Source organism: Garra rufa, chromosome 21, assembly GCF_049309525.1.
Source record: "Garra rufa chromosome 21, GarRuf1.0, whole genome shotgun sequence".
Classification (NCBI taxonomy): Eukaryota; Metazoa; Chordata; class Actinopteri; order Cypriniformes; family Cyprinidae; genus Garra; species Garra rufa.
The window spans coordinates 4,916,740-4,934,876 of NC_133381.1; the positions used below are offsets into that span (position 1 = coordinate 4,916,740).

Sequence of the window (18,137 nt, forward strand, 5' to 3'; positions counted from 1 at the left end):
GCACATTCAAATCTCCATCATCTGTGTGTGTGTGTGTAAGTTTCCACAGAGTCAGACTTCATGTCGAGTGCTGACATCACTCTTCCTACAGTCTTTCAAACAGCCAAGGTTTTACAAACAATACACATGGGGGAAAGTCAGGCTAGACACAAGAGTGAGGATGTGATTTTTTCCTATTTTTTTTCCCAGAATAAAATACAGAATTGACTGTGGAGGAAGAATAGAGTATGAAACTTTAACTGATACGGGCACAACCCTAGTGAAAATGTAATATACTTTCATGCTAAGTATAGTATACATTTATATATTTACACTATGTCAAATGTTTGTTTTTAATGTTTATTTAAAGCATGCAAAATACAGCAAAAGCTGTAATATTGTGAAATAGGTCAAAGCCACATTTACTGACATATCGCTTGAGATTACTTTTTAATGTCACTGTTCGTAAGGATCGTATGATCTTTGAATAATTTTGGTCTTTAAATGCAAGATGTACCTTTAGTTGGACTTCAATGCTACTTCCACACAAATAAAGTGCATTAAACACAGAGTTAGTTGTTTCCTTAAGGAAACCAGGTTAGTAAGCCAAAATTAATTAAGTGCATACACTGCCAGTCTAAGCTTTTTAATGCTTTAAATGAATACATTTTAAAATGTAATTTATTCCTGTGATCAAATCTAAAATTTCAGCATCATTACTCCAGTCTTAAGTGTCACGTGATCCTTTAGAAATCATTTAAGCTCATTTGCAAAGAGAAATTAGACTTTTATTTAGCGAGGATGCTTTAAATTGATCGAAAGTGATGATGTAGACATTTATAATGTTACAAATGAGTTCTAAGTCAGATAAATGCTGTTCTTCTGAACTTTCTATTCATTAAAGAAACCTGAAAAAATCTTCTCAGCTGTTTTTAATATCATAATAATAATAAATGTTTTTTAAACAGCAAATCAGAATTTTAGAATGATTTCTGAAGGATCATGTGACACTGAAGACTGCAGTAATGATGCTGAAAAAAAAGCTTTGTTCACAGAAATAAATTACATTTTAAAATATATTCAAATAGAAAGCAGTTATTTTAAATAATAAAAATATTATAAATAACATTTTACTGCTTTTGCTGTGCTTTGGATCAAATAAATGCAGGCTTGGTAAGCAGAAGAGACTTATTTAAACAAAACAAAAAAACATTAAAAAGCTTTTAAACAGACTGGCAGTGTATGCACTTATTTAAAACACCCTGCAATTGTAGTTGTGGTATACTAACCTGGTTTCATTAAGGAAACAACTTACTTTAATTGTGTGGAAGTAGAATTGAAGTCCAACTAAAGGTACATCTGAAGGTAAACCTTGCATTTAAAGACCAAGATGTTTCAAAGATCATACTATCCTTATGAACAGTGACATTAAAAAGTTTAATCCCAAAAGATATGTCAGTAAATATGTTTGTAAATGTGGTTTTGAACTATACTTAGTATGAAATAAACGTATTTTAAATATGTATTATTACTTTTTTCCTAGGGACGGCAGTTTAGAATAAGAAAAACGCGATTTTTCTATCATCTTGCACTAACAATGCATATTCAATAAACATTCTGCTAAAAGCAAGAGCTTATTTTGGCTTAGCATGCTGTTAAAACGCGACATGATAGTCTAACGAGCTGTCAAAAAGCTATTTACTAAAACTAACAACTTAACTTCAAACTATCCAAAGAGCTAAAACTATTTCAAATAAAATGCTTCAACGTTATAAAGGCATAATGATGTTTGTGAAACTGTTTATAGCACACTTTATGAAATATAAACATAAACACTGACTCGAACTGAACAAACACAGCCTTTCGAGTCTCGCTGTCGGTTGACGTTCAGACTAAATATACAAATGGCCAGAATTGAATCTTAACCTCACACGTTTTAAGCAACTGAACAGTTTTACCTTACGTTATGAATTATTCAATCCATCCACATGTGCTCTTTCACACTGCAAGGCACTTGTCTCTGATGTAAACACACTGGGCAGCGCGTGTCTATTTGGCGTCATGCGGGTCTGCCAGGGATTGTGGGTAATGGAGTTTTTAACGGTTATATAATGCAATAGCCCGCAGTGGTGAGCGAACGCTGCTGTAGTTCTGGCTTTGCCCTCGTCGCATAATAAAAGACGAGATTGAACGTTAAAGAGCGCCACCAAAAGAGCTTTTGAGATTCATTCGTTTAAAAAACATACAGCTGAAGTCAAAAGTTTGGAGAATCTGAAAAATGTTAATTATTTTACCAAAATAAGAGGGATCATACAAAATGCATATTTAGTATTTTTTATATTTAGTACTGATCTGAAAAAGATGTTTCACATAAATGATGTTAACATATAGTCCAAAAGAGAAAATAATTGTTTAAATTATAAAAATGCCCCTGTGTGCATACACTTGATTCTTAATACTGTGTTGTTACCTGAATGATCCACAGCTGTTTTTTTTTTTTTGTTTGTTTGTGTGTTTGTTTAGTGATAATCGTTTATGAGTCTTGTTTGTCTGCTGTTCTTCCAAAAAATACTTTAGGTCCCACAAATTTTTGGTTTTTCAACATTTTTGTTTATTTGAACCCTTTCCAACAATGACTGTATGATTTTGACATTCATCTTTTGACACTGAGGACAACTGAGGGACTCATATGCAACTATTAAAGAAGTTTCAAACACTCACTGATGCATCAGAAGGAAAAACGATGCATTAAGAGCCAAGGGTGAAAACTTTTGAACAGAATGAGGATGTGTACATTTTTCTTATTTTGCCTAAATATCATATTTTTTTATTTAGTACTGCCCTTCAGAAGCTACCAAGGATATTTAAATGTTTCCCAGAAGGCAAAATAAGTTAAATTTCTCTGATCTTCAAATTAAAAAAGTTTTCACCCCCAGCTTTTAATGCATCGTGTTTCCTTCTGGAGCATCAGTGAGTGTTTGAACTTTCTGTAATAGTTGCATATGAGTCCCTCAGTTGTCCTCAGTGTGAAAATATGGATCTCAAAATCATACAGTCATTGTTGGAAAGGGTTCAAAAACACAAAATGCTTTAAAAAAAAATAAATAAATAAAAATTGTGGGACCCAAAGGATTTTTCTGCAGAACGGCTGTTCAGGACAAACAAGGGACTCGTGAACAACTATCACTAAACAAAACAAAACAAAAAAACACAGCTGTGGATCATTCAGGTAACAACACAGTATTAAGAATTAAGTGTATGTAAACTTTTGAACAGAGTCATTTTAATAAATTCAACTAATATTTTATATTGTGGACTGTGTGTAAACATCCATTATGTGAAATATCTTATTCAGCTCAGTACTTAATAAAAAATAACATGCATTTTATATGATCCCTCTTATTTTGGTAAAATAATTAATATTTTGCAGATTCTGCAAGGTGTATGTAAACTTTTGACTTCAACTGTAATATAGGATAAACTAAAAATATTAACTTATTAACTTTTTTGCAAATTAGTAATAAAAAATAACGAGCTCAAAAAAAACATAAAAAGAACACAAATTTAGTTCCATAGAGTTCAATAGTGTTGCCTTGGCTTCAGTGCTGTTGTTGTTGCCTGATCTTGTATAATATTAACTTTAGCCCTGGCTCTTTATCTGTCTTTAGAAATAGGAAATGAGTCACTTCTCTTCTGCGCTTGTTTGCTTTCAGTCTGGTTTGAATGAGTTGTGTTTATGTCTCTTTATGTCTCTCAGTATTAGCTAACAGTGAAAGAAAACGCTCGGGCTTCACCTAGTTGCCATACTAAAGCATACACCGTTGAATATTTTGCTTAATGTATGTTTAAACTTCGTCTACGCATTTGCTTGATCTTCTTTAACATTTCGTCCTAAATCACACTCGTGCTGCTAGTATTTGCTGCATTGCTCTGGTAAGAGAGGAAAATATCAAACCACTGAAGTGCTCATTTATTTTGATGCCATGAAATGGTGCTTGGAGACATGACGTGCTCAAGACTCATCAGCATAATAATCCTCCTGCTTCTGCATATATATATAAACCACAAAAAACCTGAGCTCACCCAAGTCCCTGCCTCCTAAGACAAACCACACAACGAGACAAAACACTGCGGCTTTCCAGCGCCTTCATCTTTCTAACCACAACCTTTGGAATCACCTTTTTAACCCTTCACAAAGACTCTGTATGGAGAAAGAAGGGTCTTGGGGACTTTTGAGAACTTCTTAACTCTCTTTTTAACTTCTTTTATGGTAACACGTTTTAAGAAGCGCGCTGAGGCGAACTCTCCGAGCGAGAGCCGCGCGTAATGCGACTCGGTTTTATCGGGGATTTTGACGTTTGGAACCGCCAAGGAGAAGCGAAATCGCCTCGTAAATTATGTCGGCGTTTCTTCACGGTGTAACCAGGAGGTCCCTCGCGTTATTTTCCACGCGTTTCACCTGTAGAACTCGCGCGTAAAGCCTGAGGGGAACCGAGCTTATCCAACTTTTTCGCTTTCCGGAAAGCACCGAACGGACTTTATAAACATCCCATCCATTTTTAATCGAAAACTCTTGAGTTTAGTGCTGGTTTAAAGTGCCCTTACCTTTGCTGACATTGTTGTGATGCGCATTCCGGTAGATCCGAGCACCAGCCGCAGGTTCAGTCCGCCGTCCAGCAGTCTTCAGCCGGTGGCGGGGAAGATGAGCGATGCGCAGCAGGAGCAGAACGCGGCGGTGCCGAGACTCCGGCAGCACGACAACCGGACGATGGTGGAGATCATCGCGGACCACCCCGCCGAGCTCGTACGGACGGACAGCCCCAACTTTCTGTGCTCAGTGCTGCCGTCTCACTGGAGGTGCAACAAAACTCTCCCGGTGGCGTTTAAGGTCAGAAAGACGCTTTAATAAGATATACATGATGCATTTCTAGCTTTTTGCATGCGCGTTAACTAGCGATATGCTCATTTTTGACATTGATTTTTTTAACAGATCAGCACTTTTTACATTCATATATGAATATATTTTTTATGATCAATTTAAACCACGGAATTAATGGTCCTATTCAGATTTAAATCTGTTTTACAAGACCTGGCCAAGATCCAGACAGCATTAAAACACATAAAACACTTTAGGATGAGTAGGAAATAAAACGCAATCGTTTATAATAGTTACAATATATGTTTCTAACTTTCTAACTTATAGTAGTTTTTTGTAGCAAGTCAAAATTATAAATTTTTATTTTATGCCAAAAATCAGGATATTAACATCATGTTCCAAGAATATATTTAGTAAATTTTCTACCGTGAATATATCAAAAAGTACTTTTTGATTTGTAATGGGCATTGCTAAGAACTTAATTTGAACAACTTTAAAAGTGATTTTCTCAATATTTAGACATTTGTGCACCCTCTAGATTTTCACATAGTTGTGTCTTAGCCAAATGTCCTATCCTAACAAACACACATCAATAGAAAGCTTATTTATTTCGCTTTTAGATAATGTACACATCTCAATTTAAAAAAAAAAAAAAAAAACGCTTATGAGGTTTTGTGGTCTAAGGTCACATACAGAGCTCACATCTAATCAAACCTTTAGCACTTTTAACTACTTTTTGCACTTTTAACCAAAAAAATATGTGCAGGTTTTTCCTTAAAATTGATTAAATGATTTATGTTTTATTAGTGTTTCTTTTCCACGTAAACAGTGTTTTATCGTTAATAATAGTAGTTTATCAGATCAGATGTTTTTCTATGCCAGTTACAGATGCAGTGAAATCTGAGAGATTTGAGGCTATTCATAGATACAAACACATGCATGTTTAATCACATGGCCTAAATTACACACAACTATTAATACTTTCACCAAACATAGTATCTGTAGCAGAAACCGTTTCGCTCGGGCTTATTCTGTAAACATACTTTACTTCATTTATTTGAGCTTGTAAAACTGAACCAGCCCTTCTGCTCACACTCGACATCAAAACATTTGAATTAAATGTCATTTTTGTAGTTCGTTGGTTTTCTCAGATAAGATTTAGTTGCTGCATCATTTGCATTTTAGAGCAAAATCCAAGAAAAAAAATGGCAAGGATTTAAAAAAAAGTGCATATTGTTTTTTGACAATAAATAAATGTTGCTTTTAATTATTTTTTTTAAATTTCATAATGTTTACAAATAGCAAAATTGGAATATGTTTTTAAAAATATATTTTTATATTTTTTATAATAGTTGTAATTTTTCTAAGGGTCATTGTTCTTTGCTGAACTAGCTACACTCACATCACCAGATGTTTCTGACCGATTTAAGTGGAATTTCTTACGTACATGATTTAAAAGATCACATCTAAGAACAATCTAACTTTTGTTTAGTGATATGTTTGCAGGTTTTACTAGATTTATTGTGTTATTAACCCTCTCTCGTTTCATAATGTCAGCTATAATCATAATCGCAGGCCTGTTTTCATCATAAACAGCGAGACAGTCACAGTGTGTTCGTTTCTGTTCAGGTTGTTGCTCTGGGAGATGTTCCTGACGGGACGGTGGTGACAGTTATGGCAGGAAATGACGAGAACTACTCGGCAGAGCTGCGAAACGCCTCAGCTGTCATGAAGAATCAGGTGGCGCGTTTCAACGACCTGAGATTTGTTGGCAGGAGTGGAAGAGGTTGGTACTTCCACTTTAATTTTATTTATTCTGCGCTGGCCGCTTCGTTTGCTTTGGCTGAATCATAAAAAGGGGTAAAATCACGTAAGACGTTTCGTTTACAATAAATGACATGTTGGAAGTAAAATTTCGACGTGCTGCGCGCAATCCAGATGGACTGAAAGTCAAGTTTTACCACAGATAAAATCGATTGGTTTTTAACCGTATGGATTGCTTCTGTGTAGCCTCTGAAAAAATAATGCAAATTATGCGTTGCATGTTTTACATGAACACAATAGGACACTGTCCAACATTCCTCACTTACAAAAATACTGAAAAGAGCTGCAGAATTGGACGAGAATCACAGAAAGGCGTTTCCACCAGCGTCCAACAGTTTGAGTGCTTCCATGTTGAGAATAAAGAAAAAAAGGGGTGCTTTCCAAAAAGACTGTCATTTAAGTATTCCCGAAGCTTAAAAAAGTGAAAAAAATACTTTAAAAAAGCTGTTGCAAAATATTGCATTTGCTGGGATTTCCTATCTAATACTCTTTTTCTCTTCTATCCATCCTACACACACGAGAGAAAAAAGAAGCAATAAAAGTCTTTAAGACGTGAACGCAGGCTCAAAGTGCTCACAGACTGCTTATGTGTGGATGAATGCTGCTTTTGATATGCTCGCAATTATTGTCAAAGACAAAATCCTGCTCTTGTGATCCTGTCGGAAGAAGCATTGAGAGCGCAGGCCTTTGAAGCGTCCGGGACAGGCAGTGAGATCAGAGGAACGGTCTGTCTGCCGCTGGAGGCTGCGTATACTGGGGCGTGCGGTCTAGACTTGCCCTACTAATCCACGCGGGCACTTAAAGTGAGGCACGTACCTATGGTACGTGTGCAACAGGGAATCCCTCGCATGGCGCCCACAAACGACACTCTCCAAACACTTAAAACAACTCCAGGTGTTTGGGGACGTGCCCGTCCACCTATATGGGCTTCTCAGTGGCTGATACAGTATGGAGAATGTGATAAATATCAATGGGGACTGATATTGGTTGTTTTGAGATTTATTAGTATTAAAGGAAGTGGGCGTTCTGCCAGCGTCGTTTCCAAAATCTAAAAAGAAAAGATACAAACATATTATAATAATGCTTTTTGAGCAAATAAATGCAAAATAATGTTAATTTTAATTCAAAAATTGTATATACATTGTATTTGCTATCATTATTATATACACATATTAAACTGCATTGGGCAATCTAAATTGTATTATTATTTTTAATTTATATTTCAGTTAATGTACATTTCCACCGACTCCCGAGACAGAAGGAAGCCAACAAGCATTGAGTAAATATTTTTTAATATTGTAAAAAACAGTTAATTTTAATTAATTACAATTATTAATAAGACACAACATTTTAATAAACAAATCAAACAAAATATATTATATAAATATATATATATATATACATACATATATATAAGACCCATAAAAGCTAAAAAGAAGAATAATGAATTGAGTAAATATTGTGTAATATTGTAAAATTGTGTTCATTTTAATTAATTACATTAATAAGGCACAAAAAAACAAAAAAACACAAGAAAATATATAAATTTCATTATAATATATAAAACTTAAAATTAATATAAAATGTATTATATAAAATGTTATATTAAAAATGCAAATATATAAAACATAAAATGTACAACATATTGTAATAAAGTAAATATTGTGTAATATTGTAAAATAGTGTTCATTTTAATTAATTACAATTAAGACAATTTTTTTATAAAAAAACAAGACAAAAATATCTAAATATTTTTTATTACAATATAAAAAATGTATTAATATATAAAATTTATTATATATAATATAATATCTATCTATCAATTAAAATGTGTACATAATTAATGATAAAACATTAAAACAAAAAAATTTTTGAATATATTTTATTTTTATTTTTATTGTAAATATTGTTATATTGTTAGGAGCTTTGGCCAATAAAAAATTTGTAATTATAAAACGAATAATAATAATGAATTTTGAGTAAATAAAGTGTAAAGTAGTGTTCATTAAAAAAAAAAATAAGAATTAAGAATTAAGAAATAAGATGATTAAATAATCTTTCCATTGATGTATGGTTTGTTAGGATAGGACAATATTTGGCAGAGATACAATGAAAAAAAAGATGAAAATCTGGAATCTGAGGGTGCAAAAAAAAAAATCTAAATATTGAGAAAATCGCCTTTAAAGTTGTCCAAATGAAGTTCTTAGCAATGCATATTACTAATCAAAAATTAAGTTTTGATATATTGGTAGGAAATGTAAAAAATATCTTCATGGAACATGATCTTTACTTAATATCCTAATGATTTTTGGCATAATTTTGACCCATTCAATGCATTGTTGGCTATTGCTACAAATATACCTGTGCTACTTTTGTAGTCCAGGATCACATACGAGGAAAGATAAAACAGTTAATTGGTCATGTGTACATGAATATGCCAATAATCGGCCCTATAAATCAGTCTACTGGCACTTTTTAGGTCTGCGGTTTCATTTGCCGAGTGGACGTGGCAATGCATGTGGCGTTTTCTTGACCAGTGGTCTGGTCTCAGCGCATTCCTGCAGCAATGCATGTCCTCACACACCCTCAACACGCTATCAGTGTGCATGTGTGTGCATCCGTGTTATCTCCTCACAGCTGTCACAGTCAACAGGGCCTTGGCCCGCATGGAGACCCACACCTTCGCAGGCTTAAGTTTCTTCTATCTATGACACGAGATCTGGAAGAGGAAGTCAGGGAGGAGATAGCGCAGCATAAGGAAATTAAATATGGAAAACGATACGAGGCGCGATGCGGAAGATTAGAATAAGATCGACCACAATCAAACAAATGACAGCAGAAAAAATAACACGCCTCGAATTACCAAAAGCAACTGCGCGCGTTTGCCGAGACAAAACACTTGATTTAGGCAGAAACACAGAAGTACTGCACCCTTATTTATGAATGGATTCGGATATGCCGCTTGGGTTAGGACAGGGTGGGATGTTTGTTGTTGATCAGAAGTTTATGCATTTCACATGCAGTCTGTCTCGGTCTGTTTAGGAAATCATTTCGAACAGAAAAACCCTTCTGAATGAGCCAGCGTTTAGGATATTTTTAGTTGCTGGACTTCAAGCGTTGGATGGATGGCAGATGCCAGGGTTGGTGAAGCGGCTCGGTTAGACGCTGGGCAGGGCCGCGGTGCGGTGCGTGTTTGGTATCAGCTCGCTGGGACGGGCTCGGGTGGGTCTGTGAACGTGCTTTTGGGGGCTCGCGGACAGATTCCTGTGGGAGAAAAGAAAGAGTAATTGCTTTAGCAAGACTTATTGCATAACATACAAAAATATCAGGAAATCAAAATGTGGGAGTTCTAGAGAAATGCATGCATATGGGAAATGCATGACTGTTTATTCTATCAAATACGTTGTTTAATTAATTATATATGTGACCCTGGACCACAAGGTAGAACAGGTATATTCGTAGCAATAGCCAACAATACATTGTATGGGTCAAAATTATCGTTTTTTTTTCTTTAATGACAAAAATCATTAGAATAATAGGCAAAGATCATGTTCCGTGAAGATAATTTGTAAATTTCCTACCATAAATATATCAAAACTTAATTTGTGATTGCTAAGAAGTTCATTTGGACAACTTTAAAAGCGATTTTCTCAATACTTTTTGCACCCTCATATTTTCAAATAGTATCCTAACAAATCATACATCAATGGATCATACACTGATTCAGATTCAGCTTTAAAAAAATGACCCTTATGCCTTGTTTTGTGGTCCATGGTCACATATTAGCTTTAGCAAGACTTATTGCATAATGTTAACAAAAATGTTTGTAAATCAAAAATGTTGCAATTCTGTTCAATTAATGTTAGAAAGATTCACAACACTTGCAGGAATATTGGTGGATAAAAAAATATATTCTGCAATTCTACAAAATCCATGTATATAGAAAATATGTTGGTTAGTGATTTATGTTAAAAATGACTAAAAAAAAAAAAGCAAAAAATAAGCAAGACTGATTGCATAGTGCATACAAGAGTGTCAGTTAATCAAAAATATGGCCGTTATAGGAAAATGCATTCTTATTACATAATGTTAACAAAAATGTTTGTAAATCAAACATGTTGCAATTGTAGAAAATGCATGCCCGTATGAGAAATGCATGATTGTTTATGCTATAAAATGTGTTCAATTAGTTAGAAAGACTCATTATTATAGTTATATTATTATATTATAGTAAGGTTACTTGCACAACACTTACAGAATATTAGCAAATAAAAAAATGTTCTATTCTGCAATTCTACAAAATCCATGTATATAGAAAATATGTTGGTTAATGATTTATATGTTAAAAGTGATTAGCAAGACACATACAAGAGTGTCCGTAAATCAAAAATACGGCACTTTTAGGGAAATGCATGACTGTTTATTCTATAAAATATGTTGTTTGATTAATTACATGTTCAATTATTGTTAGAAAGATGAATTACTTTTGCAAGACTAATTGCATAACCTGTAGAAGAACAATGGTTGCAGTTATAGAAAATACTTATGTACATAAGAAATGCATGATGTTTTCTTCTATGAAATGTTATTTATTGAATTATATGCTACCAGTCAAAAGTTTTTGAACAGTAAGATTTTTAATGATTTTTAAAGAAGACGTTTTTGCTCACCAAGCCTGCATTTATTTGATCAAAAGTGCAGCAAAGACAGTAAAATTTTGAAATATTTTTTACTGTTTAAAATAACTACTTTCCATTTATTCATGTGATTCCAATGCTGAATTTTTAGCATCATTACTCCAGTCAAGTGATCCTTCAGAAAAATGCTGATCTTTGGATCTTTCTATCTTTCATCAAAGAATCCTGACTGAACTGTTGTACATATGTGACCACAAAACCAGACATAAGGGTCAATTATTTGAAATTGAGATTTATACATCATCTGAAGGGTGCAAAAAAAATCTAAATACTGAGAAAATCATCTTTAAAGTTGTCCAAATTAAGTTCTTAGCCATGCATATTACTAATCAAATTTAAGTTTTGATATATTTAAGGTAGGAAATTTACAAAATATCTTCACGGAACATGATCTTTAATTAATATCCTAATGATTTTTGGCATAAGAAATGCAGGCTTGATGAGCAGAAGAGACTTCTTTAAAAAACATCAAAAATCTTAGTGTTCAAAAACTTTTGACTGGTAGTGTATGTTCAATTAACAATAGAAAGAGTGATTACTTTAGCCAGACTTGTGGCATAACATTTACAAGAATGTCAGCAAACGTAAAAATGATTAATTGATTAAATGAACACTAAATTCTATCCCAGGTAACAAGGAATGTTCTCAGAAGAGGTTCTCTCAAAGTTATGAAAATAATAAAATTTTCATTTAAAATGATCTGGTCTTTAATAATGTTCTCAAAACATTTGCACAAACATATACATTGCTTATGACCACTTTTTCCTTAAAGAGTTTAGTAGGATGTTTATCTAACGTTTTTTAAATGTTACAACTTGTTTCGGTACGTTCTGAGAACATTCAAAAGTAACATTCCATAATGTTTTCAAAATGATCAAATGGAATGTTCCCTTAACGTTTGTATTCCTAGGGGGGAAAAAAAAAACGTTTTTAAATTTTCAAAAAATGACATTTTTATAACGTATTGGGAATGTTAGCAGAATGTTTTTGTTAGCTGGGAAAATGTTTAATGACTAATACTGAATTAATGTTAGAAAGAGTAATTACTTGAGCAAGACTTATTGCATAACATTTACTGTATGAGAAAATTGGTGGATCAATTCAAGAAGTTGTACAATTATTAGTGTAGTAGAATACTTTTTCAGTCAGCTTCATTCAATATCATTGCCGTGTCTTTGGGAAAATAGCAATTTCTGAGTGAAAATTGTTTGAAAGTAAATCCCACACCAATTGTTTTCCACTGTATGAGCAATTTGAAGCTTCTCACTCAAAGCCAGTGAATCTCAATGCAAGCTAATGAAGCATAAACCTCAAACAATGGCCTTGCAACCTTATATTTGTTTGAAAGCTCTCCCTATTCCAAGAGTTACTCAATTAATCCCAGTTTTGAAGCCGTCTGATGTATAATCTACAGTACGAAGCCTGAGCCAAGTGTAGCTGCCGGCCGTATTGTGTCAGTCCTTTCCACCCACTTCTTCCTGTCTTATTGCAGATCGCGGCTCTGAGAATGTGTCATGCCTGACTTCACAGCATGCTTTGCACATTACTGCTGAGTTTGCCTCATTAGATGTAGCTTAGTATTTCCTGCGCGCTACTGACAGAAAGCGTTGCCATTTAGCGTGTTTCAGCGTAACAATATCTTGTAATAAAGTTGATCGGCAGTTTTTAAACACTATGAACTATGAGTTCACACAATTATGAACATTTTAACTAAAAGATGGAAACGCTGATTACTAAAAGGTCACATAAGATGAAAAAACAGTAACTGCAGGACCCCACCTTCACACCTAACCCTCTAATGTTCACACATAAAAGAATGACGACTAATAACAGCACTGCTGCGGAAGTTTATTCTTGGGTGCTTGATAAAAGGAAATCCAAATGCCAGTGCATGTGAACATGCTAGCAAATACGAGCAGAGGTTTTGCATTATTTTGCATCAGCAGAGGTCCAAAAGAAAAAATTCTTATCATGTTTTTAGAAATATTGAAGAATGTCAATTAATGACAAGTACAGCCATCTACCTGTAGTAAAAAAAAAAACTATCAGTCAAAAGTTTTTTAAAGAGGTCTCTTTTGCTCACCAAGCCTGCATGTATTTTTATTCAAAGCACAGCAAAAACAGTAAAATTTTGAAATGTTTTTACTATTTAAAATAACTACTTTCTGTTTGAATATATTTTAAAATGTAATTTATTCCTGTAATTTTACAGCTGAATTTTTAGCATCATTACTTCAGTCACATGATCCTTCAGAGATTATTCTAATATTCGGATTTGCTGTGCAAAAAACATTTATTATTTTTATTATGTTAAAAACAGCAGAGTAGAATTTTTTAAGTTTCTTTGATGAACAGAAGTTAAGAAGTGCATTTATCTGAAATAGAAATCTTTCTTTAATCTAACATTATTAATGCCTTTATTATGATTTTTGATCAGTTTAAAGCATCCTTGCTAAATAAAAGTATTAATTTCTATAATTATTTCTGCTTGTTGAGCAGAAGAGACTTACTTAAAATCTTACTGTTCAAAACCTTGTGACTGGTGGTAATGTACATAATAAAATAAATTATTCCTAAAATAATAAAATAATACACATTAAATAAACTATAAATATTTATTAATCTTATATTTAGTAAACTATATATATTTTAAGTGTGTGTGTATACACTTAAAATATATATGATTTATTAAATATTATATTAAGCATATTTTTATTTATTTAATATATTTAAAATACATTTAAAAACATGTACATGTTTTACATGTATACATTAATGCTATGCATAAATAATATTATAAAGCAACAGCAGAGATCCAAAAATTCTAGTCATTTTCTTCATAAAAAAATCCTGAAGAGAAATCCACCAATAATAATGTAGACATACTTTTTTCAGTATGAAATAGTTTAAATATCAATTAAAATAATACATATGGACACAAATATTAAATTGATAATAAAATATTTATTAATCCAAAATTAAATATTAATCACTTAAAATTTTTCAATTAAATATATTTAAAAAAATTTATAAAAAATATATTTAAATATTAATATGATGAAAATAATTTACAAATGCTTTAATATTTATATATTAATATTATTTATAAAAGCTAATTTAAAGCCACTGCTGCACAAAATGGCTACACGTACACTTTTTATTCATTCTTTTTAATGCATTTCTGATTTGTCATGTCCAACAACTGATAAATTCAATGGGCAGCAAGGGTCACTTTCCAAAGCAACCCCATTATTGTCCATTGCGCCCAGGCCTTTTCAATCGTCCGAGTTCCTCGCAGTTAAAATCCCACCGTCACCAGCAGAGAAATGCAAATGACGGCTGCGCGATGAATGCGCCGCATTGTCCGTCGGATTAATCGGGTTTGAACCTTTTTGTGTTTTGCAGGAAAGAGCTTCACGCTGACAATCACGGTATTCACGAACCCACCGCAAGTGGCCACTTACCACCGAGCCATAAAGGTCACAGTGGACGGACCGCGCGAGCCGCGAAGTGAGTACCACCCCAAATATCACACATCATGTGATTAGCACACGCAGAAGCAGATGAATGATGCCGTGAAGCGGCGTGGCACAGCCAGTGGGACGAGGCGTGCGGCCCGATGCATGAATTGATGCATAGATTGTGTTACGGTACTGTTTTAAAAAATGGATTCAGCACGCCTCAATGCACAAAGACGGCCTTTGAGGAGCAGCAGGCGTGTTCGGCGAGAGGCAAATACAAACACGTGCTGTCAAGGCCGCTTGACTTGTGAAAATGTTTACTGTATTGGCCTCTTGTGTCTGTCCGTCAACGTGCTCTTAAGAGCGAGTGCCCGTACAAACCCTTCGACCTCTGACCTGCGCTCTGGCTGTGTTCTCAATGGAATAATAGCGCACTGCATACTGGCTGCTGTGCTGACTTCCTGTGTGAAGAAGAAACATGAATAATGTTAGTAACATATTGTTACTTTTCAAAAATGTAATGAAAAAAATGCAACATTGTTACATTTTTAAAAATGAAGAAACATAATTAATGCTAATTTTGTGACTATAAATTGTTACATAATCAAATTTTCAAAAATGTAATGAAAAAAATGCAACATTGTTACATTTTTAAAAATGAAGAAACATAATTAATGCTAATTTTGTGACTATAAATTGTTACATAACCAAATTTTCAAAAATGTAATTAAAAATGCAACATAGCTATGTTAAAAAACTATTTGCACTCAGGAATTGCTTGCAAATTTCACAATAAATGACAAAGAAAACAGAAAGGAACACTGAAATAAACATGAAATTCTGAAATAGAATAACTGAAATATTTATTTATAATAATCTTTATTTACTACTTCTAAAAATCTTTTTTTAAACACATTCTGAATGAAACATGAAATATACAGTAGTTTAAAATCTTTGTTATGGCAGGATGCATACTATCATCTTACTGTTTTTTAAAATAGTATGCATTATTTCATGATAAACATTTAAAACTGTATTTTACGTCACATGAATTCATGTTAAATGTTTAATTCAGAATTTGGCAAATGTAAAAATTATTTATCAAAGTCATAAGAGTACATTTTACAAGAAAATACTATTTTAATATTTCTACTTCAAAATTTCAATGTAAAATTCACTGTTACTTGACATTTCTTTGTAATTGTTTATGAAATTCACTAACAATACTGTGAAAATTTAAGTGGAATTTTTTCTATACTACATTTTAGTGTAGAAGCTTATTTCCACCATAGAATAAAACAATTAAAAAAGGTAACTGCAACTTTGTATCTTGCAATTCTGTGTTTTTTTCTTGCAATTCAGAGTTTATATCTCACAATTCAGACGTTGTTTCTTGCAATGAGAAAAAAAGTCAGAATTGCAAGATATAAATAGAAAATTGCAAAAAAAAAAGAGTCAAATATTGTGAGATAAAAAGTCTAAATAACCTTATTTAATTCTGTGGAGGGAAAAAAAACTATTGCAAGAAAAAAGTCAGAATTGCAAGAAAAAAAAAGGCTTAAAACATGAAATTATGTCACAATTATGGTAAATAAATAAGCAATAATTATATATTTTTCATCTGATGTGGAGATTGATTTCACAGTATATAGTATATACTGCATAGTATTCAGTATGCATGAAGCAAATATTGCATTCCCGACACAGCCAATGGAAAATTGAGCACATTGCATTGTGGAATACTCAAAAATGGGAAAATATAGTAGTATTCCTTAATCTCGGATTCAGCTAAAAATACCTCGCCGATAGCCATAGGTTTCATTTCTAAGCTCTGAGGAAACGATTGTGTCTAGGGTGGCTGTGCTTTCATCTCCAGCAACTCCTTTAATGTTTTCGTCTATAAAATGAAACAAAACACTTATAACATCATTGGTGTATTTGTACTAGTATTCCATCCATACAAAAAATTCACATACTGTGCACATTAAGAATAGTATGCTAGTGTACCATTCTGAACTTAATGCTGTATATGGTTGGGTTACAAAGAAGGTCAGGATGTATTTCCAGACAAAATCCATTTTGTACATCAATATTGGGGTCATTATGTGATCAGCTAGATTTATAAGAACCATCGAGACATTTCTCAGACAAAAAAAGAAAGGCTTTAAAGTTTCACCGATACATTGAACAGAGACGTGTCACAGAAAAGAGAAACAGCCCAGTGTTTTCTCTCTCAGAGGAACCTGATCTGGCAAAAAGCTCCAGTTATCCTTCAATTATGAAAAAGCCGCTTCATCTGAGTCGATGTCTGGACTTGTGAGTTGTGCTCGCCGTTTGCTTCGACTTCTCAGTTGCTCTCACTACCTGAAAAAAAAAAGACTGTTAGAAGACGCTGCCAAATTTCAGTTTTCACACTGAGCCCCAGGACTAGTAAATACACACAAGCTGTTATGAATTACTTTCATCTGGCAGAGAATGGAACCAGGAACACAACGTGCTTGACTTTTTTAGTATGTGTTTATATTGAAGTCTGTCTGTTGCAGTCTGACATTACGGCCAGAGTTCTTCACAAGACGACCTTTAGTGGCAGGATAATCTAATAAAAGAACATCACATTCTGTTAGCCGTTAACGGTGACTGACAGATGTTTCTTAAGCTTACGTTTTATGCAAACCCTTTTGCTTTCGGTGATGAAATTACTCAAAGTTTTTGTGAAATGACAGGAGGCTTTAGACATGCTGTTAACGTATGTTTCTAAATGATTGCGCACAAAAAATCCAGTAAGCAACCACATAGCAACATGTTAATAGTGCCCGCCCACTTTTCTTTATACCTGTTTGTTTAGTTTTTTCCATTAATTTTTCCCATATGGGTTAATTTGAAGCAAAAACGTATTTGAAAATCTGACAAAAGTACAAGACTCTGAACTTAACATTTTAATGAGGGAAAGAACTGCAATCCTATAAAGCATTTCAAATTACATAAATTAAAAATGAGGGTCAACACTAGTCTCTGATTGGTGGAATTTAAAAGCAAAGCTCGCCTCGACTCTCTGATTGGTGAAATTTAAAAGCAGAGTTTGGCGTGGCTGTCTGATTGGTGGAATGTAAAAGCAGAGCTTGTCACGATTTTTCAATTATGGAATTTAAAAACAGAGCTCGCTGCAACTTTCTGATTGATGCCATTTAAAAGCACAGTTCACCTCGACTCTCTGATTGGTGGAATTTAAAAGCAGACTCACAACTCTCTGATTGGTTGAATTTAAAAGCAGAGCTGGCCGCAACTCTGTGATTGGTGGAG

The 18,137-nt window shown here is 33.5% G+C and overlaps 2 protein-coding genes across 3 annotated transcripts in view; one reads left to right on the forward strand and one right to left on the reverse strand.

The window, feature by feature from the left end:
• supt3h (SPT3 homolog, SAGA and STAGA complex component) overlaps window positions 1-4,756 on the reverse strand; it is a 157,380-nt gene extending 152,624 nt beyond the window's left edge. The window contains exon 1 of one of the 2 annotated variants that reach the window (XM_073826480.1): window positions 4,585-4,756. In XM_073826480.1, coding sequence (XP_073682581.1) covers window positions 4,585-4,611 — 27 coding nt within the window. In that variant the 5' untranslated portion in view covers window positions 4,612-4,756. Of the gene's footprint in view, window positions 1-1,937; window positions 2,025-4,584 lie in introns of those variants that run through there. The other variant, XM_073826481.1, reaches the window with a different exon arrangement.
• runx2a (RUNX family transcription factor 2a) overlaps window positions 1-18,137 on the forward strand; it is a 91,023-nt gene that overhangs the window by 34,827 nt on the left and 38,059 nt on the right. Inside the window, exons 3-5 of the mRNA XM_073826479.1 lie at window positions 4,620-4,867; window positions 6,485-6,641; window positions 14,782-14,886. Of these exons, the coding sequence (XP_073682580.1) occupies window positions 4,620-4,867; window positions 6,485-6,641; window positions 14,782-14,886 (510 nt within the window). The remainder of the gene's footprint in view (window positions 1-4,619; window positions 4,868-6,484; window positions 6,642-14,781; window positions 14,887-18,137) is intronic.